Below are 24855 nucleotides of genomic sequence, written 5' to 3'. Positions count from 1 at the left end.
CTTAAGCAAGTACATTGAATAAAATTTTGGGTACCCTACAAAAGACCAGGGATGTAGGGGCTAGAATTCTAGTTCTGGCTCTGTCTGCAGCTGGTATGGGTCTTAATCATTTAATCTCTCCTGGCTCCAAGGCGGTTGAATTAGATTAACTTAACTGTAATATTCAATTATTCTACAACTTACACTTCACTTGTTAATAAGCTGGTTGTTTTCTGTTACTGCTTTCAGGCACTGACTGTTCATTTCTCTGTCTAGTCTTATTCTGAGGAGAGAGAGGATGGGTCCTTTTCTTGCTAGATGATTCACATGTACTTGTCATGTGTCTATGTTATTGCTTCTATACTAGTTGGGACATGAACCTTACTGAGGGCTTACAATGAAATAGGGTGATGTGGACTCAGTACCAAAAATATTTAATAAGCATTATTAAGTTATATGGAGAAGGAAATGTCAACTCACTCCAGTATCTTGCCTGGAAAAAAACCAATAGGCTACAGTCCACGGGGTCGCAAAGAGCTGGATACGACTGAGCGACTTCACTTTCTTTCACTTTATTAAGTTATATATGGCATACTCCACAAAAGGCGAAAGTTAAAAAGCTTGATGTACTAAGCCACTTCAGTCATGTTCGGCTCTTTGTGATCCGCATGGGCTGTAACCCACCAGGCTCCTCTGACAATGGAATTCTCCAGGCAAGAATACTGAAGTGGGCTGCCATTTCCTTCTCCATGGGATCTTCCCAACCCAGGGATTGAACCTGCGTCTCCTGTGTCTCCTTCACTGCAGGTGGATTCCTTACCACTGAGCCATGTGAAGCAACCAGAGAAGGCAATGGGACCCCACTCCAGTACTCTTGCCTGGAAAATCCCATGGACGGAGGAGCCTGGAAGGCTGCAGTCCCTGGGGTCGCTGAGGGTCGGACACGACTGAGTGACTTCACTTTCACTTTTCACTTTAATGCATTGGAGAAGGAAATGGCAACCCACTCCAGTGTTCTTGCCTGGAGAATCCCAGGGATGGTGGAGCCTGGTGGGCTGCAGTCCATGGGGTCGCACAGAGTCGGACACGACTGAAGTGACTTAGCAGCAGCAGCAGCAGCAGGTGAAGCAACAGGTGAGTGTAAGTTAGTACGACCCTTTTAAACACCAGTTTGGCATCACCACCCCAAGTTGAAAACATGCCTACCCTATGACCCAGCAACGTATACCTAGATGTGTATCCAACAGAAATGTGTGTGCATGGTCACCAAAGGACACATACACACAAGAGCATTCATAGAAGTGTTTTTTGGTAATATTTTTAAGCTGGAAGCCAACCAAATATCCATCAGTGTTGAATTTTTATATAAACTGTGATCTCTTCATACAACAGAGTACTATATAGCAACAAAAGCTAACAAACTACAGATTTTCTGAGCAACATGGCTGAATCTTGTAATACTGAGCAAAAGAAGCCACACAAAAAAGAGTTACACACTGCATGGTTTTATTTAGATAAATACACACGAACAGAAAACCCAGGCAAAACTAAGCTATTGATTTAGAAGTCAGTGTACGGGTTTGGGGAGGGGGAGGGGTTGGCAGGAGCATGGGTGAGGACTTCAGGAATGCTGGTGGTTGTACAGGTGTGCCTGTTTTGCGACAATTCACTTAAAATTTATGCCTGTATGTATGTTTCAATTAAAAATTAGAAGTTCTGAATGTGTGCTTTAATTTAAAATATTAAAAACAGAAAAGTCTCATGCTCTGTTCCTAGACATAATATCAACAGTTCTTTTAAAAAGTTGTTATAACCTATAGGAATCAATAACAGCTGAAACTTATTATAAGTGACTTCAACTAAGTGGCTGAAGAAATAAGCTACCTTAAATTGTCCTTTTTATTTAAAAATAAAGTCTAAACAGCAACAAATATAGCGTGCTTAAAATAGAAACTTCCACAGTATCTTTCAATTGAACCAGAATTCCATCCAAAACAGCAGAAATCATTTGTAATCATTTGAATCAATTTGTACTCTTGAAACATTTGAATTCACTTACTGAGCTTCCCTCATAGCTCAGTTGCTAAAAAATCTTTCTGCAATGCAGGAGACCCAGGTTCAATCCCTGGGTCAGAAAGATGCCCTGGAGAAGGATATGGCAACCCAGTCCAGTATTCTTGCCTGGGAAATCCCACAGACAGAGGAGCCTGGCAGGCTATAGTCCATGCAGTCACAAGTCAGATATAACTTAGCGACTAAACCACCACCACCACGCTCATAGACTCTTGAAAGGCTTGTCAAATGAGTATGTAGAGCATCCTGAGCTGTCAGCTCCTCCCAGCATCTTTCGGACCACTGGCTACAGTAGGTGATGACTGGCATGTGCACAGTACTTTTCAGGGTACATGACACCACAGACACCAGCAGGAGGATCTGTGCACGTGACCTTATCAATATCACCCTTAATTTGGCTGTCTGACCCTATTTTCTTTCATTTTTAAGATTTATATTTAAATTGCTGACCCCTTTTTCTGAGAAGAAATGCAAGAGTAGAACCCTAAACGTTCACTGGAGACAAAATTATACAGTAAGAGAGTTCACATCAATCTTGCTTTCAACGAACCACATGGTTGACAGTTTTCTGGAAGGGCATGACCACAAAGGAGACTTAAAAGCGCTGTTGCCTGAGGGGTCTCATTCCAGGTGTCACTTGTGAATCCCTGCCCTTCCACCAGGTGGCAGTGGTTGTCAGGAGGTTGTTAAAACTAACAAGTGATCAGACATGGGCTGGCAGCACACATATGGGTATAATCTGGTGAGGAGGCATACATTTTTCCTCTATTGTAAATAGTGTTTATGGACATGGAAGGAATGCAAGTGCCCCCAAAAGAAAGCCTGTTCTAAATCTGATTAGGCTATTGGAACAATGATTCGCTTACACTAGAGCTTATACTTGGAGTTCTTCTAATCTTATCCTTTCAATCACCCTTTCAACAAATATTGAGTCTTCTAAGAGCCTTACTGTTCTGAGGGCCATGGCAGTAAAGAAAGCAGTCAAAACCCCTTGGGAGCAATGGCGCTTCTATTCCTGTCTACTATGACAGTGGAGGCCATTTTCTTTAATTTCTTCAATCTAATGGACAGACCTCTTCCTTTCCAAAGAAAGCTCTTGGGCCCTCAACCTGACTGAGTGCTGTGCTCAGTCATGTCTGGCTCTTTGCGACCCTATGGACTGCAGCCTGCCAGGCTCCCCTGTCCATTGGGTTCTCCAGGCAAAATACTGAAAGGGGTTGCCGTGCTCTCCTCCAAGGGATGTTTTTGACTCAGGGATCAAACCCACATCTCCTGCATTGGCAGGAGGATTCTTCCCCACTGAGCCACCTGGGAAGCCGCTCGAGCTGACTCATAACTCTTCTAATAACAGTCACTTGTAGGTTCACTGGCTCTTCACATCTTGACGACAAATGTACTAATACTTGTGGTAAAAGAAAAAATAAGATGACTAAACCCTTCCATTGATTCCCTTGCCTTCCTTAGGCTGCTGAGATCTCTCCTTATTTTATGATCAAATCTCTTTAGAAGTCTCATTTCTAAATGTGGGAAGCTCATTTGCTTCAACTACCTCATCATGCACTTACCTTCTAAACCCTGCCTTCCCCATACGCATGATGGCTAAATTCTGTACAACTCAGATCAGAACTTGAAGGAAAGAAAACCACCAGGAAAGGAGGATGGTGAGAAAAATGGTTCTGATCAAGGAAGCCAAGTGTTGTAGGTAAAAAATTAATTACCTATTATCTGAGAGCTTCCTGTGTGCACATAGCATTGTGCCAGGCATTTCAGGTTTCTAAAGAAATGTCAAAAGTGACCTCTGATAGAAACCTACCAAGAAAGGTGAGACTGAGAAGACTTCCTCTGGAAGTAAGCTTTAAACTGAGCTTTGAGGAGTGAGTGGACTTGAAATGGAAGGCAGAATAATCAGCTGAGGGTGGAGGGAGCTGTGAGGCTGCAGGCCTGCAGGCACAGGAGAGTGATGTGATTTAAAGGAGGTCCTTGCAAACCAGGCAGAGACCCACTTCACAACTTTGAGCTCTTTAATTATCTGTTTATCTCTTCTTCCCTTGAAAGCCAAACACCTTTACTCTGTTTTCTCATCTCACTCTTATTAATCTAACACGAATAATCCAATATCCTAACTGTTCCATGCAAACTGCCTTTGATATAATTCAAAGAACTTTTCAGTAGTAGGTTCTGGTGCTTAACTGAATCTGAGCAAGTTGTCTTGGTTTTCTCTTCTGTAAAATGGGGACTATAACAGTGCTTTCCTCCACAGGATTGTCAGAGGGTTAAATGCATCAAAGTTTTGCTCAAGAATTGAACATTGTTATTAATCACCTTTGATATCTAAGCTGTATTTGATACTTTTGACTACCCCCCTCCCATCTTGAAGTACTTTGTCATTTGCCATGTTGCCTGTTTGTTTCTCTTCTACCACTTTAGAAGCACTGCATTAGTTTTCTTTGGCTCCTCCTTCCACCACCTGATCCGTTGCATGGTGGAGCTCTTCTCAGCTTTTCCTTTGTCTATTCTCAGTCAACACCCCTTGGCAAAACTCTTTCTATGCAATTTCATCCATAACCACATGCCTTCTGTTATTTTCTCTATGTTAATTAGACTTGTCTCCAGCCCAGACATCTCTTCTGAGCCCCAGATTGGTACCTGACATAATCTTCCTGGTTGTTTCATGGTTATCTCTAACTCAGCCTCTGAAATCAAGTTCATTTCTTCTCAACCACCTACATCTGCACCTTCTCCTTCTGTATTCTCTATCGTAAAAAAATGACATTCCTTTCATTCTAGTCAGAAACCTGGGTTTTATCTTTGACTCATCCTTGTCCCTCATCCCAGACAACCTCCAAAAACGTCTTCAGTCTGTCTGCTTCTCCCCTTTCCATTGCTGTTCCTTACCTAAACCCAGGCTCCCAGTAGCTCTGGGAATCTCTCTCCACAGATTTCTAACTGGCCTCCCCTAGAGCACTTTTGCTCTCTGGCAACCCTCTTTTCCTACACAGTAGCCAGCTGTAGTCAACTCTTCTTTCAGTGAATCAAAATGTATTAGCAAATAGAAATCTAATTATGTTCTAGCCCAGTTTAAAAGTCCATCAGTGGCATTTCAATCGGCACTTCAAAATAAGTCAACTGTTCCAAAGACTTAGGGAATCTTAACCACCCATAAACACATTCATGGCTTTAGAGGTAGTTTTCTCATTGTAGGAATTCACTCCAAGGTTTGCTTATCCTTATTTTATATTAACCGCATGCAAAAAGTAGTGAAGACATCCACAGTGATGCCAATTACCACCACGCTAAAACAGAGCACAGAGCACGGCAGAATGCTGTGACCGCCTCCTCTTATCTTAGGACCATTGGTACCTCACATAGCATCTGGTGCAAAGCATGTTTTTAGTATTTGCTGTATACACGATGCAAAAGGGAAAAGACTGTCATAAAGTTCCTCACAGAATTGAAATATAACCCTCAGAAGCCAGTCTGGTTTTAAACTGAAGTCTACAACTAGGAGAATCTTTCCCCCCCCCGACAGCCAAATGTTTACTAGTCTTTGTATCTCAAATGAGATGCAATAACCTATTCAGCAATGAGGGGAAAGGGAGAGGAATGAATGTGCCAGGCACAGTACCTGAGACCAGAAGAGATATTTTTTTAATACAAAAGACAAGGTACCTTCCCTCTAGGAGCTTCCAGGCCACCTGGAGAGAGACAATTGCCCAAATATTTAATATCTGATTTCTTGGCTGCTCTTTCGGACAAGGCACTGTGTCTTAGGTGTAAAATGGTAAGTAAAAGCAGACCTCTCACTTCACATCTAATGTGAGATGAGAAACAGATATTAAACACTCATGCACAAAAAGAATAGCAGCAATCACTTATAACGCACACCGGCCATAGTTTTGTACTCTACATAAACTAACACAATCACACACTATGAAGGGCCTCTTCTTTTTATGGATCCAGGAATTTTGGCATAGAGAAGTTAAGACATTTACCCAAGTCGAGAGTCTGGATCCAGGACTCCCCTTTTTAACCACCCACTCTGCTGTCTCTACGCTGTGTGCTGAATGGCATAAGCAATTCACAAATATAAGGTCCATGAAGGGAAGACGGATGGCGCTGTGAGACCATGCCAAAGGCATCCCATCTTGTCTCGGGTCATCTGGAGGCTGCATAATGGTAACTAAGCCAGGAGGGGAAGCAGGAGGGCAATGACACGAAACTGGTAACAACAGAAGGGCAAAAACCATCTGGATATACTTCACTGGTGGTGGTGGGAAGCAATCTTGGACGGCATCGTGGAGAAGAAAGATCGGAAAAATCTACGTACTGGGAAGAGAACAGAGGAAAAGGGAACATCATGAATTCAGAATGAACCCAATGAATTTTGGGAACAGGGAGACAATGATGTTTTAGAATTGTTTCAGTCATGAGCAGCAGTCATTCAATTTGAACGACCAAAGAAAACAAGGACATTACCACCTTGAGTTGCTGAAGAAGCCAGGATATAGATTTGGCAGCAGTAGGACAAAAGATGTTGTTTTACATTTCTCAGCTTTATTTTTCTGCACTCAAGCAGTGGAAAGACAGAAGCTCTAGATATTATCATACCAGTTCAGCAAACTAAAGAAGGGGAGCACTTCTTTCCCCAAAGACCCAGGGCCAACTCATTGACTCAGCTTATATCACATCTTCCTCGCTGAACCAATTACTGTGGCTGGGCCATGTGGTGCTTTCATTGGCCTGGCCCAAATATGTCCCTTCATCTGTTTAGTGCTAGCCTATGTCCCAACTTTCCACTTGTGTACTTTGCCCAGATTTCACTCTATACCTTCATATATCAGCTGGCCCCTATATATGAAAACACGTCTCCTAAAAATTCTCATTAGCTTGTCAACATTTTCATTACTTTGCATCTTATCGCCCCCAAACAATGTTTCCTGCTAAAAAAGACTGAGGTTACAATGCTTCAACTAATGCCCTTTCCGATTTAGGCCTGTGAACACCAACCTCGTAGTAGTGTAAAAATATATTTAATTATTCATGAGTTTGACAAGATCTACTGTGTTCAATTGATTTGTTGTGTTTGTAATTCACTGAGTTTCAATCTGAATCTTTGTCTATATTGAACACTTGGGTTTTAGCCTATAGGCTGTTCATGCAAAGGATGCCTTGCTGACATAGCACTCAGGAGATCCAACCAGTCCATTCTAAAGGAGATCAATCCTGGGTGTTCATTGGAAGGACTGATGCTAAAGCTGAAACTGCAATACTTTGGCCACCTCATGAGACGAGTTGACTCACTGGAAAAGACTCTGATGCTGGGAAAGGTTGGAGGCGGGAGGAGAAGGGGACGACAGAGAATGAGATGGCTGGATGGCATCACCGACTCTGTGGATATGAGTTTGAGTGAACTCCAGGAGTTGGTGATGGACAGGGAGGCCTGGCGTGCTGTGATTCATGGGGTCGCGGAGAGTCGGACACGACTGAGCGACTGAACTGAATCCAACGATGTTCAGTTTTCACTGTGTCAATGGCATTCTCAATCCTGTGGACTTTGCCATCCATTATTATAGCATAATAATAATGCTATGTTATTAAATTCTGAACTCTATTACGGTATAAAATTTCTATATTATTTAAGGTTTTGTATTAATGCTTTTATAGTGGAATGTCTGTGAAATTTGAGTCCTAAGGCCTGAATTCTAGCCTTGAGGTTGCTCCTGAACTAGTTTTATGACTTTATTCAAATACATTTTAAACCTTTACAGGTTTAAAGTTTTGGGTTTCCCAGGTAGCACAGTGGTAAAGAATCTGCCTGCCAATGCAGGAAATGCAAAGGATGCGGGTTCAATCTCTGGGTGGGGAAGATCCTCTGGAGCAGGAAGTGGCAACCCACTCGAGTATTCTTACCTGGAGAATCCCATGGACAGAGGAGCTTGGAGGGCTACAGTTCATGGGGTCACAAAAGAGAGGGATGTGACTGAGCCACTGAGCAGGCACATACACCCAGGTGTCAGTTACCCTAATGGGCCATAGGTTGGGTGTTTTGTTGTCTTGTCTTCAAGGTGCTCAGCCAGATTAGCACACCAGCTTCAGTTGTAACATATGGGTAACATGATGGAGGTAGGATGCTTGGTATCCTAAGCTTTTTTTTTTTTTTTAACAGACCTACAAAAGGCGATTATAATAGGATCAATTATCTGGTTTTGGTGGTGACCAAGATCACGAAGGTAAAGAGTATCATGACTGACAATGGTAAAAAGTCAAAGTGAGCTACCATCATTATCAGGATCTGTTTGGAAATAAGATGTAGGCAGAATAACTTAAGCAGGAATTGATGTCTGGAAATCCATTAAATATCCAGAGCCAAGATGACCCCCAACGAAACTTTTAGTGTTCATTGTCTTATTTCTATCCCAGGTCCTAGGGACATTAACAATCAATGGTCTTCAACTATTAAAGAGCATAACACTAAATAGACAATGGAGGACAAGAAGTGAGTTATTTTCCCAGTATGCTCCTCTTGGTTAGATAAAAGCTATCTTCAATTATATTAATTTCTCCTCTAATTCGATTTGTCATTAAATTTATGGGTTTAAGGACTGTCGTGTTTCTCTCGTACGACTTCTCTGTTGAAAGCATAAAACTGCAACTTTGTATGAGAACTGTTTTACACCTTCGGAAATGGGCTCCTCCACTTCACAGAACCTAACTGCTAAGTGGTGTAGATTCACTCTTTGAGTCAAAAACCACGACTGTGCATGCAGGAAATGTGCAATGACCCTCCAAACCTAAAGAAGTTGGGTGGCCCCGAGAAAAGTAGGTTTTTCTAGAAGACGCGGAAAAGTTTTACATTCTTTCCAGATTCCGTCGCTCCCTGGACCATCCCTAGTCCTTGTCCAGAACCGAGACTTCCCCTTTGGATCTGCTACTGTCACCCACTGCCCGAGCGCGCCTCGGCCCAGGCTCCGGTCCCCTCCCGGCGCCCTCGACCCGGCTGGCCAAGCGCTCTCGGCACTCCCGTGTCCGGACCCCATTTACTTCGTGGGTCCCCGCCGCACGGTGCCATCTAGCTGGAAACCCGGGGACAAACGAAAAGTTGGACGTAGTCACCCCTGCCTCTTGCCGCCTCCACTCGCCCGATCGTGCAAACGCGTGGCTGCTGCGGGCCGCGCGGCCGGAAAGAACAAGTGAAGAGCGAAAGCGGCCCCCAGTCCCCAGCCCGCGCGCTGCACCTTCCGCCGGCCGACAGCCAGCGCCGGCTCGGTCCTCGCTTCCCGGCGGCGCCGCGGGCCGGAGGAGGCCGCCGGCGCGGACGGGTCCGCCCGGGGGACCGGCTGCAGCTGCGCGAGCCCGGGCCTGGCCGCGCTCTCCAGCCGGTTCGGAGTGAAGCAGGACGCCGCGAGAGGAAAAAGAGAAAAGCCGAGCCGGGGCGGCCAGCGCGCGCGGGAGGAGGAGGAGCCGCGGGGGCCCGGGCCGGGCCGGGCCGGGGTGTGCGGGCTGCACGCGGCGCGCGGGCCGCCCCTCCTCCCGGCGCCGCCGGCCGCGGCCCAGGCTCCCCCGCTCCGCCACTCCCCGCCCCTCCGCTCTGCCGCCCGCCTCCCGCCTTCCCCGCCCGCCCCGCCTCCTCGCCTCCCTCCCGGCCGCCCTTCTCCCAGCCAAACTGGAAGCCGGACCCCAGGCCGCCTCCCCGCCGCCGCCGCCGCGCCCGGCCTCCCCGCGAGCGCTGCACCATGGCCGGGCCTGTTTTCCCCTTGTAAAGATGGCGGTGCGGGATCGCTGTAACCTTTAGACTAATGACTGTCCGAAACATCGCCTCCATCTGTAATATGGTGAGTGGTCGCCGCCGCCGCCTCCAGGGTCGCGCCCCAGGCGCGGGGAGGCGAAGAAAGGGAAACCCGGGCTGCACGCCCGCCGAGCGGCCGGCGCGGGTGGGGGCGGCGGGGGCCGCGCCGCGCCGCCAGAAGTTCCCGGCCCCCGGGCTGGGCGGGCCGGCGGCGACCCGGAGAGCTGCCGGGGGAGGGGCCCGGGGCCCCCCGCCCCTCCTCGGCCCCGGGACCCGGAGCCCGCCCGCCCGCGCGTCCCTGCGCCGCTGCGCCTCCGCCCTCGGGCTGCGGTGCAGCGTCTTGGGGGGAGGGCGGAGGAGGGAGGCCGAACCCGGACGTCCCGGGGGACCAGGTTGGAGGAGAAGCCGGGGTGCGGTGGGGGCTCGCCCCCACCCTGTTCGTGCCGAAGATAAAGCCCTGCCGGACTCCCGGACCGCCCTTATCTCATTTTTGAGTTCACTCTTTTGAACTGTATTTAAGATACACTTTGCAGAGGCGGTCGGTGTGTCTGGAGAAATCTGAAATGTGATAGAGCTGGAAAAAAGTGCAAAATTGTGGTTAGGGAAGTGAACTTCTACCTGGTTTGGGAAAGCACGGTCATTTGTTGTGGATGCCTCAGTTTCCCCATCTGTGAAAGGGGGACAAGGTCATAAGGCAGTGACATTTAAAGGTCCTGAGGATGGGGGCCGGCTGGGGGTTATGGAGGAGGTCTCTAGGGTTATCCTGCCTGATTCACTGTAGACCCAAGTGTGGACCGGTGGGTGTGGGCGCAGCAGGAGGACATGGCTGGGCTCTGGTGAAAACGGGCCCATTTCATCGTGATCACTTTAACTTGTATTTCTCCCATTGCTTTGCCTTCCTTTTCAGTTTCTGCAGGAACAACCTCCAGCCCTTGGGTCCCCAGGGTGCCTCCTGCTGGTACTTCCACTTGTCAGAGCCTTGGGGAGCAAGGCTTGCCCCCTGGAGTGAGGCACTGCTTTCCTGTGCACGATGAGAGGGTGTGTGCTTTGCTTTGGCTGTCCAAGGACCACCCCCCACCCCGCCCCCATCCTGTCTCCTCTCCCTCCAGCTGGATGGAACACATGCTCTTTTAATGCCAGTTTGGGGAAACCTCGCTAATAACACAGGCTGCTAAAGGGAATTTGAGGAGGCTTGATTGAGAAGCCTGGGAGTAAGGTGATCTGGCTGCCCTTCCCCCATCACCCAGCTTTTTAAATCTTCTGTCCCACATTCTCCTGCAAGATTAACACATGGGAAAGGAGCATTAAGGAGCCATGTGTTACTCAGGGATGGAATAAAGGCCCACTGGCGCTGGCTTCAGTTTTCAGCGCTGTTGGACGTGGCTACTGCTGTGGTGGGCAGAGCAAAAGCTGGGCCTTCCCAGAGTGACAGCTGCAAAGATACTGGCGCAGGACCAGTTAGACGTGGTGGGTGGCTCCTGGTGGGTTTCCATTTCCTCTCTTCCTTCTCCACGCGGAGACAGGTCCCCTGCTCCCTCCTGTCGAGTGGCATTAATGTTTTTTGGTGCAGTGAAAAGGTGATGCCTTTCTTCTCGGTTTTTCTGTCTGCTAAGACCAGCTCCTGAGGGGAACTGTGAAAGCAGAGCAACTCTGACACTCTTTCATGCCTGCTGGGATGGCTTTGGGCTTACAGGGCAGTGAAGCCATCCGTGGTGGTGTTCCTGTCCTGCTTGTGTGTGGTGACACCTCTGTGTATTGGAGCTGGAAAACTTGAGAGCTAGCATGTGCCAAGATGAAGCCAGCCCCCAGCTTTTTTTTTCTGCCCTCTGTGCAGTGGGGGCTTCTTGGCACACCTGAGCAGAACGTCACAACCTGTTTCCAACAAAACTCAGCTAGAGAGGCAAGCTTCAGGGCAGACACGAGAGGAGTGGGCTGTGGAGAGTTGACTCCTCATGTGAAGTCCTTAAAAAGGCACCAAACTTAGGATCATCACCCAAGTGAGATGAGGAACCAGTAATTCACAACTCAGGAGTTGTACATCCCGACATGGACCTGTGCCTAGAGTAAGGGATATGAAGAGTTTGGGCTCCAAAGTCAGACTTCCCGGGTTCAGGGTTTGAACATATACTAGCTTTTTGTCCCGGGATTAGTTGCTCGCTCTCCTACTTTCCTTATCTACAAGAAGGGGATGATAATGGTTCCTACCTCGTGGGACTGTTGTATTAAAGTAGTTACTGAGCCTATTATGTAGCAAGTACTTCCTGAGTACCAGGTGTTGATGATCAGCTTCATCTTTCTCATTATTATGTCACCTTCAGTTTAAAGGACAGTGTCTTCTTGGACCTGATGTAAGCAGCTGCTAAGATAAATGCTAAGATAAATGTTTGTTTACGCAGACCAAGCCCATAGGAGACTGGGGTGGGAGTCCTTAACCCCGCCCCCTTATAAAAGGCTGCTCAGGTGCCCTGGTCCCTCCCAGTCTTGTTTCCCACAGAGTCAGCTCAGTGATGAGGAGACTGCTGTTTTTTCACTTGTTTAGACGTACAGTTTCTTTGGACCTCCCTTTAGATTCTTCACTCAATGATGAATTGTTTTCAGGTAGGTCTTCTGTGGGTCTTCACCACTTCTTTTCTCTCTGGGGCTCTAACTGATCCTTCCCAGTCCCAACTCCATTTGGTTCCAAATGGAGTTGTATTAAGAAGTGACAGTTGCGTCTTTTTTTTCCCCCTTAAAGCAGGTCATCTGGCATATTTTAAACAGGCTGATATATGTCACAGAAACAGTGATAGAAGATACATCCTTCTAGGTAAGGCTTGTGCAAACCAGGACCTAGTACTGAGTCTGGATTTGTTTCATCCAGCAGGCAAGAAAGGACCCAGCAGAGCAGGAAAAACCTTGTTGCAAATCCTTGTGTGATTGAGAAATAAACACCTTCTCTTTTCCCCACACTTCTTGTGCCAGTTTCAGGTATAGGGGTCACGGAAAATACATCCCTCTACTTGTCTTCTACCCCCGAGGTTTTGTTGTCCATTGGCAGTTTAATGCAAGTTCCCATTTGTCTTAATTTCACTTCGTGTGAATTCCTGCCATAGTGATTCTTGATCAGCTTGCTGAGGGCTTGTCACCTTAGCTACACAGCGTGTCTGGTTCAGAGATAGTAAAGCTTGTTTGGCTGGTATGTTGTAATTTTTTAAATGTATTAGCTGCTACCAAGCATGAGGAAACGTCCCTTGTTGATAGTCTTCTGATTTTGGCCAGGCTAATGGATTTAAGGTCTGTAAGTGAAAGGTTTTTTGGGGATAGATTTTCTGTTTGAAAAGCCTCAGGAATTTTCTAAAGAGGAAGCGTTTGTTAGTAGAAACCAAATGTGCCCTCTAGAAATGTGACTTGTACAGATGCAGATTGGCCTAAATCATCAAATCTTAATTCCATTTGTGAGTAGTGCTGTAAAATATTCCATGGAAGAAATGCCGTGTGTCAAATAGATTATGTTTTGTTCCTGAACATGGCCATCTGTTGCGGATCTCTGTGTTAGTGTTGGCACATATTATGTGCAGGTGCGTAATTGAGTGAGGTGCATCGCTGTCCCCAAGGAAGTCAGTGGTTTCTTGTGGGCATAACATTGGTAAAGATGAAACTATCTCAATGCATTGTGATATCCGCACGGATAAAGATTGAGCAAAATCTCAGAAGCAGTACAGTAAGCTGATGATCACAGCAGGATGTTTCTTTAATATAATTTGCATTTGACTCGCGTTTGAGTCTTTTATTTTCTATGATTGTAGTCAGAGGAGCTTAGAACTGGAGTCTATGCTATTGGGTGTCTCTCCAGCTAAGCTTGAGTCTAATGGTGCCACTGAACAAATTGTTGTGTTTCTTGGGACCATAGTTTCTTTCTCAACTTGTAGAGCTGATGTGAGTATATATATTTGGTTGTCAGAAACTTCCTTAGTGAGTGATAGTTCTTAGACTCTTTCCTTGAGCACTTAACTACTTTGTTTGAAACTGTGTTGAATTTACCAGATATTACCATTTCAGCATCCATTGAACAACCCCAGGATGTTATTGGGCACCACTGTGAGTGCCAGATTTGAATTCTTTTAAATAGGAGTCACCTTGATGTGAAGGGAAAGTAAAATTACTAGAAATTTGTAATATAGCTGGAGGACATTTATAGAGATCATTTTATATTGGAAAGTAAATTACTTATTTGAGGCAGGCATTTTTAGAATAGTTGAAAACGTTTTTTAAAAATTATTTTAAAATGTGCAAAACTAAAAATTTGAGAAAAGAGATGACTGTGTCTCTTCCTCTGTTATTCCTTCCCATCACAAAGATAATTGGAGAGTCTAAGTTGAGTTAATGAATCAGCTAGGAGAGGTTAAGGTCATGTGTGAGCATCTGCACTGATAATCGTCAGATTTAGAAATTGCAGCCTGAAGTGGGCTGGGTTAATGTTTAAAAAAACATTCTGTTCTTCTGGCCTCTTAGGTCTAACATGAAGGAGTTTGTGTTGGGTCAGGACCTGACAATTAAGTCTACAGATTCTTCTCTGTTTTTCTTGGAATCATATGGGAAAACAAAGCTGAAAGCCAATATTTAGTTAGAATTAAATCTTCCCTGGTGGCTCAGACGGTAAAGCGTCTGCCTGTAATGCGGGAGACTCGGGTTCAATCCCTGGGTCAGGAAGATCTCCTGGAGAAGGCAGTGACAACCCACTCCAGTATTCTTGCCTGGAAAATCCCTTGGATGGAGGAGCCTGGTACGCTACAGTCCACGAGGTCGCAAAGAGTAGGACACGACTGAACGACTTCATTTTCACTAAAGATTGTGATACGTGCTTCTGGATATCAGCTTCGTGTGTTCCAGTTCACCCAAACAATAAAACCCATTTATTTTTCAGTAATGTGGAATTTTGGTGTGTTTGGGTAGTAACTGAAAGTATTTATTGTCTTGAACAATTAAGAGAAAACTCCCTAAATTTCTCTAAACAAGAATGTTCGCATGTCTTTTTTCACCCTACGCTGGGCCTAGTCTATCTAGTTAGTTTTAATCGATTGAAGTTTTATGATGGTATTGAATTCTTTGGTATCATCAGAAGGGTATCTCTCAGTGGTTTTATCTCTGGCCTACCCACGGAGCCAGCCCAAAGCGAACCAACTGGGAGAGTTGTAAAAGTTAACTTCGAGTCTAGTTAACTTTCTTTTTTTTTTTTTTACAGTTCATAACTTTTATAAATAAAATAAATTAAATGTACAGTGAATAAGTTCTCTGAAATATTTCAATATTTCTGTAGGTTTAGTAACATCGTAAAATACATTTCAACTAAAATTCACAAATCTAAAAACCTGTTAGGCATTTTTAGGCGTTTTAAGATGGAAATGAAGACCAATGTTACATGGTAATATGCCAATTACAAATAGTACTTCAAATAGCAAATACTACAGTTTGTCCCAAACTTTAAAAACTATTCATGAACTCAACACTGAACTATTGATGGCTATGAGAATTGTTTCCTAGCCTTTTTGAAAATTTCAACCCATTTACGTTTAAGGTAATTATAGATAAGTACGATCCCGTAGCCATTTTCTTTATTGCTTTGGGTTCAAGTTTATACACTCTTTCTGTGTATCCTGTCTATAGAAGATCCTTTAGCATTTGTTGGAGAGCTGGTTTGGTGATGCTGAATTCCCTCAGCTTTTGCTTGTCTGTAAAGCTTTTGATTTCTCCTTCATATTTGAATGAGATCCTTGCTGGGTATAGTAATCTGGGCTGTAGGGTATTTTCTTTCATCACTTTAAGTATGTCTTGCCACTCCCTTCTGGCCTGAAGAGTTTCTGTTGAAAGATCAGCTGTTATCCTTATGGGAATCCCCTTATGCGTTATTTGCTGCTTTTCCCTTGCTGCTTTTAATATTTGTTCTTTGTGTTTGATCTTTGTTAATTTGATTAATATGTGTCTTGGAGTATTTCGCCTTGGGTTTATCCTGTTGGGGACTCTCTGGGTTTCTTGGACTTGGGTGATTATTTCTTTCCCCATTTTAGGGAAGTTTTCAACTATTATCTCCTCAAGTATTCTCTCATGGTCTTTCTTTCTGTCTTCTTCTTCTGGGACTCCTGTGATTCGAATGTTGGAGCGTTTAACATTGTCCCAGAGGACTCTAATATTGTCCTCATTTCTTTTAATTCGTTTTTCTTTTTTCCTCTCTGTTTCATTTATTTCTACAATTCTATCTTCTAGTTCGCTTATCCTGTCTTCTGCCTCTGTTATTCTACTGTTTGTTCCCTCCAGAGTGTTTCTGATCTCATCTATTGCATTATTCATTGTATATTGACTCTTTTTTATTTCTTCTAAGTCCTTATTAAATCTTTCTTCCATCTTCTCAATCCTTTTCTCCAGGTTATTTATCTGTAACTCCATTTTGCTTTCAAGATTTTGAATCATTTTCACCATCAAAATTTGAAATTCTTTATCAGGTAAATTCCCTATATCTTCTTCTTTTGTTTGTGTTGGTGGGCAATTATCTTGTTCCTTTACTTGCTGGGTATTTCTCTGCCTCTTCATCTTGCTCATATTGCTTTGCTTGGGGTGGCCTTTCCCTCTTCTTGTAGTTTGTGGAGTTCTCTTTATTACGTAGTTTCTTCGCTGTGTGTGGGGTTGGACGGGTGACTTGTCCGGGTTCCCTGGTTAGGGAAGCATGTGTCGGTGTTCTGGTGGGTGGAGCTGGATTTCTTCTCTCTCCTTTAGAAGACAATGGGCTGCTTTTCTGGGAGCCTGATGTCCTCTGCCAGTATTCAGAAGTTGTTTTGTGGACTTTACTCCGCGTTCAAATGTTCTTTTGATGAATTTGTGGGGGAGAAAGTGGTCTTGCCATCTTATCCCTCCGCCATCTTGTTCCTTCCTCCCCAGAACACTGGATTCTTATATTCCACTTGGTCGTGGAGTATCTCTTCCCAGCTGCTCCAGCAAGGCGCAGCCGCTGTACCTTACCTTGGACGAGGGGTATCTCCTCAAGGCCGCGCCTCCTGCTTTGAATGTAGATCAGCTCCTCTCGGCCCTCCGGTGCCCAAGCAGCCACCGCCTCCTGAACGTGGTACAGCTCCTCTCGGCCACCGCCCTAACCCTGGGCGCGGGGTAGCTCATCTCAGCCACGATTCTGCACGTGGTCGGTTGCGCCTGAGCTCTGCGCCGCCGGAGCCGGGCATCTTCCGCGTCTGCACCGCCGGAGCCGGGCGTCTCCCGCGTCTCCGAGTCTAGTTAACTTTCTGGCCTAAATACAATAAACTTTCATTTGTGGTGAAACCCAATGCTCTTCTAAGGGTTTGAAAGGCCTTGCTGATTTTTTAAAGGAAAAGGCCACCCAAAAATGAACGAGGAAAAAAGTGTCTTCAGGCAAATAAATTCTATGTCAGCACTAAAGGCTGCTTGGAATGTTTCTGTTCTGGGATTGTGGTTTAGAATTTGGGGGGTGTCACAAGTCCTCTACATGGAATTTTACCACAATTCTGAGAATGATTTTTTGCCATGGATAGTTTGAAGAGGAAGAGGGGAACCCCTATTGGTTGTTTCAGCTTTCCATTCATAGGTCGAACTTTCCTTCTCTCCATCAAGTTCTGATTCTGCTCTCAGAACCTTCAAATGCTTTCAGGTAGCTCAGATGTGGGAATGCCTTTCTAGGTGGTGATACATTTCAGGCATGCAGGAAAATATGGAGACTAATAGAGTGACCACTCAGTGTGAACACCCTGTGAAGAAATAAAATATTACAAATAGGAGTGAGCATTTCCCCATTCCCTTCCACCAGACAGTGACCACTGTTCTGAATTTGGTGTTTATCATGTGTTTCTACACCTTTCCTAGATATGTAGGTATTCATACACTAGATATTGTATTGCTTCCTCATGTTTTAAACATGCTCTTGTAATACTGAACAACTTCAAAGTTGCTTTTAAGTTATGATTTTGAGATTTATCGATGCAAGCATGTAATCTAGGTTTTTAACTGCTGTATAATATTCCATCACACCGATGTGTTATATTTATTCATTTTTATGTTAGTTTTAGAATTTTGTCTGTGTGCCATGACCGTTTGGAACTTGTCTCCCTGTGCATCTGTTTAGTTTTTCTCTGTGGTGTACCTACCTAGAAGGGAAATTGTGGGTCAAAGGAAGTGGGCATCTTGACTCTAATATATGACCTGATTTCTCTTCAAAGCAGTTGTACCAGTTTATATTCCAGCTGGCAGGTTTGGGAGGTTCAGTTGCTTCATGTGCTTACAGACACTCAAAATTGTTAAAGTTTTGCCAGTCTGATGGGTGTGAAATGATATCATTGTGATTTAAAATGTGCAGTTTCTAATTTTCTAATGAGGCCAAACATCTTTTCATGTGTTTGTTGTGCTGTTTTTTTTTAATTTTATTTTCAAGAATTTCTTACTGAAATATAGTTGATTTACAATGTTGTGTTACTTTCAGTTATACATATGTGTGTGTACACACACCCACACACACACACAATTCTTTTTTATAGGGGTTCCCAGATGGCTCGGTGCACGAGACGCAGGAGATGCGTTCAGTCTCTGGGTGGGGAAGATCTCCTGGAGGGGGAAATGGCAATCCACTTCCGTATTTTTGCCAGGAAAATTCCATAGACAGAGGAGCCTGGCAGGCTACAGTCCATGGGGTTACAAAGAGTCAGACAGGACTGCGCAACTGAGCACGCACTCGGCACACACAAACACACACACATTGTTTTGTAGATTCTTTTCCATTATAGGTTATTATAAGATATTGAGTGTAGTTCCCTGTGCTGTATGCAGTAGGTTCTTGGTGATCTATTTTATATACAGTACATATATGTTACTCCCAAACTCTTAATTTACCCTCCCCTCAACATGCGCACACACTCTGTGCTGTGGGTTTGTTTTTGTTGTTGTTGTTGTTGCATATGTGGGATCGTAGTTTCTTCACCAGGGAATGAACCCAGACCTCTGATTGTGGAAGTGCCGAGTCCTAACCCCTGGATCTCCAGGGAATTCCCTGTACTGGATTGTTTTTAACCCAGGGGCTCCAGAGAGGTTTTCCAGGGCTTGAAAGTCAGGACTATGGTATTGGTTTTGTTTGTACATAGGGAAATAGAAAATGAAGGGGAACATGGGGTGGCCGGAGGAAAAGTCAAGAAAGATAAGGATGGGATGGAAGATACTCAGACCAAGGATGTGGGAAACTTGTAGCAAAAGGACTGTAGACTAGAATGAAGAAGATGGTCCTAAGAGAAGAAATTTGGCATCTCTTACTGTGCTAACCATTTCTGTTTAATTGAATCTGGCTCTGGTGTTGGGGCCTCTTCCCGTGAGAAAAGCAGCAAGGCTGGACCTGTGGAGCTTTCCTGTTTACCCAGTTGCTTTTTGAAGTTCTTTTATTTAGAAAGGCAGTGTGAAGTTATGTTCTTCCTGAAATACGTTTCTTTGTCCTTCAGGGTTAGATACACTGTGCGGGAAACCAGTTTTCATCAGGGTCTGCTTGCACATACTTGTGGAATTATGATGTCAAGCATTTAGGAAACATTCCCTGCACCTTAATTTTCAGAGTATGAAGCAGGTCACCTTATGGTGACATACCAGACACATATGTTTTTAAAAATTTGAGTAATAGTAACTTTAAAAAATATACTTGAGTGGTTCTTCAGTGTACAGTTGCACCCATGGGTGCATTCTTTTATTAAAAATTCAGCCTCTGGGTTTCTGCCCTCAGAGATTTTGATTAAGTAGGTCTAAGGCAGGAAACCTGGAATCTGCATTTTAATAAATACTCCCTCTCCTCACTGCCTCTTCCTTGTGTTGTTGCAGGTGAGCTGAGGATCACAGTTTGAGAAGTGTTGCTTTCCTTGGATAATACTTACCTTTGCCTCCTGAAAAAATATATATAGCTTATAGAAACTATCTGCCACGTGAAAGTTTTTTTTTTAATCTATATAAAATTATGTAAGGAAGTAATTTAACTTCAAGAACTGTAGATCATTGCCATTCTATAGATGTATTTCCTGATATTAAACAGCTAGAGTTGTATTGCTTCATGTTCTTAGAACAGGGATTCCCAACCCTGACTATATATTACATCCCCTGTGAAGCATTTGAAAGAATTTTAAAGAAATTAAATCACAAAACATTAGCACCCAAAAATGTATGGGGAAAAAAAAAAGTAATTTAGTGTATATTAGATACCCAAATTCTAACCTTCAGATTTAGCAGACTTAAACTGTAATTGTATTTGGTTAAGATCTTTTTTCAGATCTACTAAGTACCTTAGAAAAAACCACTAACTATCGCTTTCTCTTTCCTCTCCCCTCCTCCTAGAACTAGCCATTTTCCTGAAGATGGTGTGTGTTTGCCATGCATGTCTTTATGCTTCATATTTAAGAATCCATATATGAGCGTGTATAAAATTATATAGCCTTTTGAACTATCTCTTTCCACTCAACAATTATATTTGAGAATATAGCGACACGTACAGGAGACACAGGAGATGCGGGTTTGATCCCTCGGTTGGGAAAATCCACTGTGGTAGGAAATGGCAACCCACTCCAGTATTCTTGCCTCGAAAAGTCCACAGACAGAGGAACCTGGAAGGCTACAGTCCATGGGGTCTCAAAGAGTTGGACACCACTGAGTGGCTGAGCACACATACACATACATCTATTTTCTATTTGTTCATCCTGAGGGCTCTTTAACAGTGTTCTTTGGTTTAACCATGGTTTACTTGTTCATTCCCTTATTTAGGGACAGTTGAGTAGTTTCCCAGATTTCTGTCTGGAAGCATTGCTGCGGTGAGTGTTCTTGTTCGTGTCTTCTTTGCACGCATGCTTCCATTTCTCCAGGATATAGGCCTGGAAGCAGAAACGCTGCTCTTAGGATAGGCTTGCCCTCAGCTTTCCTGCTGCTGCTGCTGCTGCTAAGTCACTTCAGTCGTGTCTGACTCTGTGTGACCCCACAGACGGAAGCCCACCAGGCTCCCCCGTCCCTGGGATTCTCCAGGCAAGAACACTGGAGTGGGTTGCCATTTCCTTTTCCAATGTGTGAAAGTGAAAAGTGAAAGTGAAGTCGCTCAGTCGTGTCTGACCCTTAGCGAGCCCACGGACTGCAGCCTACCAGGCTGCTCCATCCATGGGATTTTCTAGGCAAGAGTACTGGAGTGGCTTGCCATTGCCTTCTCCGTCAGCTTTCCTAGATACTGTCAATTTATTCTCCAAGATAGGTGCATGAATTGGAGCTTTTCTGATAAGCAGCATCTAGGGTTTCAGTCTCAGACTGTATAGAGATGTAGGTGGGGCTGGGATGGGATTCAGGCATCTGCTTTTTTTTTTGTTAAGTGCCACCTTTGATTATGGTGAGCACCCAAGGTTGAAAAACCCCTGTGTTAGGCTGGCAACCCATGAGGGCAGGACCTGTGTTTATGTTATTCACTGCGGATTTCCCAGCATTCAGCACAGTGTAGTAGATGCACAAAAAATATCTATTGGATGAATGAATGAAGAGATGCAGCGTGGGAGAATGGAAGGATTCCCTTGCAGTAAAGCAGTGCTCCTCAGATTGTCTTGTCCCCAGAAATTACCTGGGGAGCTTGTTTAAAATGCAGATTCTGATCCAGTATGTCAGGAGCGGGCTGACATTTTGCCTTCTGGGGCCCTCTCTCTTGACCAGATGCTCTTGGTTTGGGGAGCACACTTAAGACCCTAGGAAGAAAATGAAAACAATTTTTTTTTTCCATACAACTCTAAAGTGGAGCAATTTGGGTTTGAAATCCTGCTTGGTAAATCTCAGAGCCTGTTTCCCCATCTCTTTACAACACAAAAAGACATGATGAAATACCCTCCTCACAGCTTTTTTTTTTTTTTTTTTTTGAGAATCAAAGGATATCTCGCTGTGGAAGCATTTTGAACCATGATGCTCTCACACATATTACTTTTCGTAATTCTCTTTTAGTGAATTGAACATTTTCTTTAGTTTGATCAAAGCACAGAGCTGTTGACATTGCAGGAGCCAGTGGGATCCTTTAACTCTGGCCTGCCATCTACATTTAGTGGGCATTTTGGGAAAAATAGGATTGGACAACGGAGAAGGCAATGGCATCCCACTCCAGTACTCTTGCCTGGAAAATCCCATGGACAGAGGAGCCTGGTGGGCTGCAGTCCATGGTATCACTAAGGGTCAGACACGACTTAGCGACTTCACTTTCACTTTTCACTTTCACACATTGGAGAAGGAAATGGCAACCCACTTCAGTGTTCTTGCCTGGAGAACCCCAGGGACGGGGGAGCCTGATGGGCTGCCGTCTATGGGGTCGCACAGAGTCGGACACGATTGAAGCGACTCAGCAGCAGCAGCAGGATTGGACAAAGCGGTTGGGCAAGAGCAGAGGCAACATTCACTAGATGGTGTGGTTCTGATTGCGGGTGCTGGGGAAGTGGGGTGCCTTCTCACTGTTTCTGGGGCAACAAGGGCTAGAGAGGGGCCACATGTCTCTCCCAGTTGGCCCTCCAGTTTGTTTTCCAGGTCAGATACTTAAAGTGAGAGAGGGCACACTCAAAATAATTATCTGGTATTAATTGATCTACTATACGTGTAATCAGAACTCTTCAGGGTCAAACCTTGATAGAAGGTTTCAAGTTGCTTTGGTAACAGGGGTCCTGCCTTGTCCATCTGAGAGTGGCTGGGTGGTGTGGACAGTGAAGGGCAGATGGAAATTAAATAAAAACAAATAAAGCGACATTCAGAACCCGTGTGTATTGTGTGCTGAAGTATTCCTGAGTTCCTCTTCCTCTAGATAAAAACAGTGGATTGGATCCACTTCCTTAGACACATGATTCTCAAATGTCAGTTTGTTTTCCTTCATGGTTTTCATTGTATCTGCGAACCACCTGAACTTATTTATTTAGCAGTTGTCCTTAAATCTGTTCAGCTTCTTTTAATTCAGTCTCATTCTGTGCTAAGACATCTGTGAAGTAATGGGTTTGATGAGCTAGTTATATGCTTTTAAAATACATATCGAGTATAGTTGCTAAAGTTAAAAAAATGTTCATATTCGTGCCACCTAAGATTATTTCTCCTTCCTTGGGCAGTCATGGTCTGTGGTTTGGGAGACATTGGCTCAGAGAAGAAGTTCTTTATGGTGGTTCATGTAACTGGCTCTTGGAATAACACTGTAAAACTGGTTTGCAGGTTGTGGGCTGGTGAGCTTCCTCCAGAGACAGGTCAGTGTGTGGATGGGGTCTGGTTGATTGGGTGTGAGAGCTCTCCATGCTCCACTCTCTCAAGAGACTCTGCTTCTCATCCATGACATGTGGGTCATGAGAGCACCTCCCTCCCTGGGGCATTGTGGGGCATAAGTGGCGTCGTTTGTGTCTAGTGCTTAGCCCAGAACCTGGCCATTTTATTTTATTGCTGTTTTCTTGTAGTGCCCCCTCCTTCCCAGTAGCAAAGGAGTCCACAGGATGTAGTGGAAAGAGCCCTGAACTTGGGATCCAAGGTCCCGCTTTCCAATCCTGATCCTGCCGCTTTGTAGCTTTTGTGATGCTGGGCAGGTGAGTTAGGTCTCTGGGTCTGTAAGATGCTAAGAGCCATTCCTCCTGGTGAGTTGTGCTAAAGAAGGAGATGAGCAGACTTGTAAACTCACTGGGGCTTCCAGTCAGAGGCAAACCTGGGGCGGGGAAGTGCATGGACCGGACAAAAGGAGGAAGAAGCTGTGATTTCCTACTGAGATGTTGGAAGACACGGGGCTGCTGTTGTGTGGCAAAGCTTTTATAATCATCAGTCAGGATGCTGTGTTTTCCCTTTCCTAGTAACGAGGGCGCGTGATGCCGTAAACGATTTTCAGTCATCTGATAAGCCAACAAGCATACCCTTTTGTGTTATCTGGTGTACAGTGAGGCATTCTTAACAAAAACAGGTGAAGTGGCTAACCTCAGTTTCTTTCTTTTTTTAAAAGTTTTGAAATAAAGTTTTTGAAAAGGGAGTATGAGTTACTGGTAGAAGAAATTTTCAGATTGTACAAAAGGATATACTGTGTTGCAGTTATATCCACCCTCCGATTCTTGTCTGTGGCATTCATCAGCATTTGCCATTTCTTCCTCTTGTATTCAGTGATGTCTTCTTATTCATATACAAGCAAGTATGTTTTTATTTCTCTCCTAGTTTTTAAAAACACAAATAATGCTTGTAGCATATACTGAATAGTCTGGACCTGCCCTTTGCTTTTTATATCTTGGAGTTGGGTCTGTGCTGCTATGTGAAGAGCATCCTCATTCTCTTTTTATGGCTGCAGGGTATTCAGTTGCCTGAACGTATTGAATTCACTTAACCAGCCCCCACTGATGGGCAGGGAGGTAGTTTTCCATGTCTTTTTTACAAACAAGGCTGCAGGGAACAACTTTGTCCCTACATCATTTTGCGTATATGGGGGTGTATCTGTCAGCTGACTTCCCTGCAATGGATCTGCATTTGTAACTTTGATGAGTTTTGCCAAATTGCCCTCCACTATCAATGTGTGCGACTGTTGCTGCCCCAGCCTTGCCAAAGTAGGGTGCTATCCAAAAGCCTTTTGATCTTTGCCAATAGGGGGAAAATGGTGTCTTAGTATATTTTTAGCTTTGCATCTCTCTTATTAAAAGTGAGCTTGAGCAGCTATTCACACATTTCAGAAAACAAGCTCAATTTCACTCAGCTGTTTTGCTGTTGGCAATTATTTTCAAAGTCTGCAGGGAAGGACCAGTTTTATTTTTATTTTCAATCTGTCACAGACTGATATTTTTGTAAACTACAATAAAAAATTAATTGCAAAATGGAATAAAAACCCCAAAGATACATAAAACACCAACTCTAGGGTTTATTTTTTTTTTGGTCATTGTTGTTGTCACTTAACTCAACAGATAGAAAATTACTCTGTGTGTTCATTATACATATTTTCAGTTTCTGAACTTTGCTCCTGGCAGAGGGTTAATAACACTTTGAGTAATGCTGCTGGG

General features: G+C 44.4%; 1 protein-coding gene across 1 annotated transcript in view; it reads left to right on the top strand.

The window, feature by feature from the left end:
• The first annotated feature begins 9682 nt into the window (after nucleotides 1-9682).
• USP46 (ubiquitin specific peptidase 46) overlaps nucleotides 9683-24855 on the top strand; it is a 77380-nt gene continuing 62207 nt past the window's right edge. Inside the window, exon 1 of the mRNA XM_055434429.2 lies at nucleotides 9683-9884. Within this exon, the coding sequence (XP_055290404.1) occupies nucleotides 9849-9884 (36 nt within the window). The 5' untranslated portion in view covers nucleotides 9683-9848. The remainder of the gene's footprint in view (nucleotides 9885-24855) is intronic.

The sequence above is a fragment of the Moschus berezovskii genome, chromosome 5, assembly GCF_049115385.1.
Source record: "Moschus berezovskii isolate FMDL1 chromosome 5, NW_MosBer_1.0, whole genome shotgun sequence".
Classification (NCBI taxonomy): Eukaryota; Metazoa; Chordata; class Mammalia; order Artiodactyla; family Moschidae; genus Moschus; species Moschus berezovskii.
Note: the sequence above shows the minus strand (reverse complement) of the source record. Positions and strands in the feature narration are given on the sequence as shown.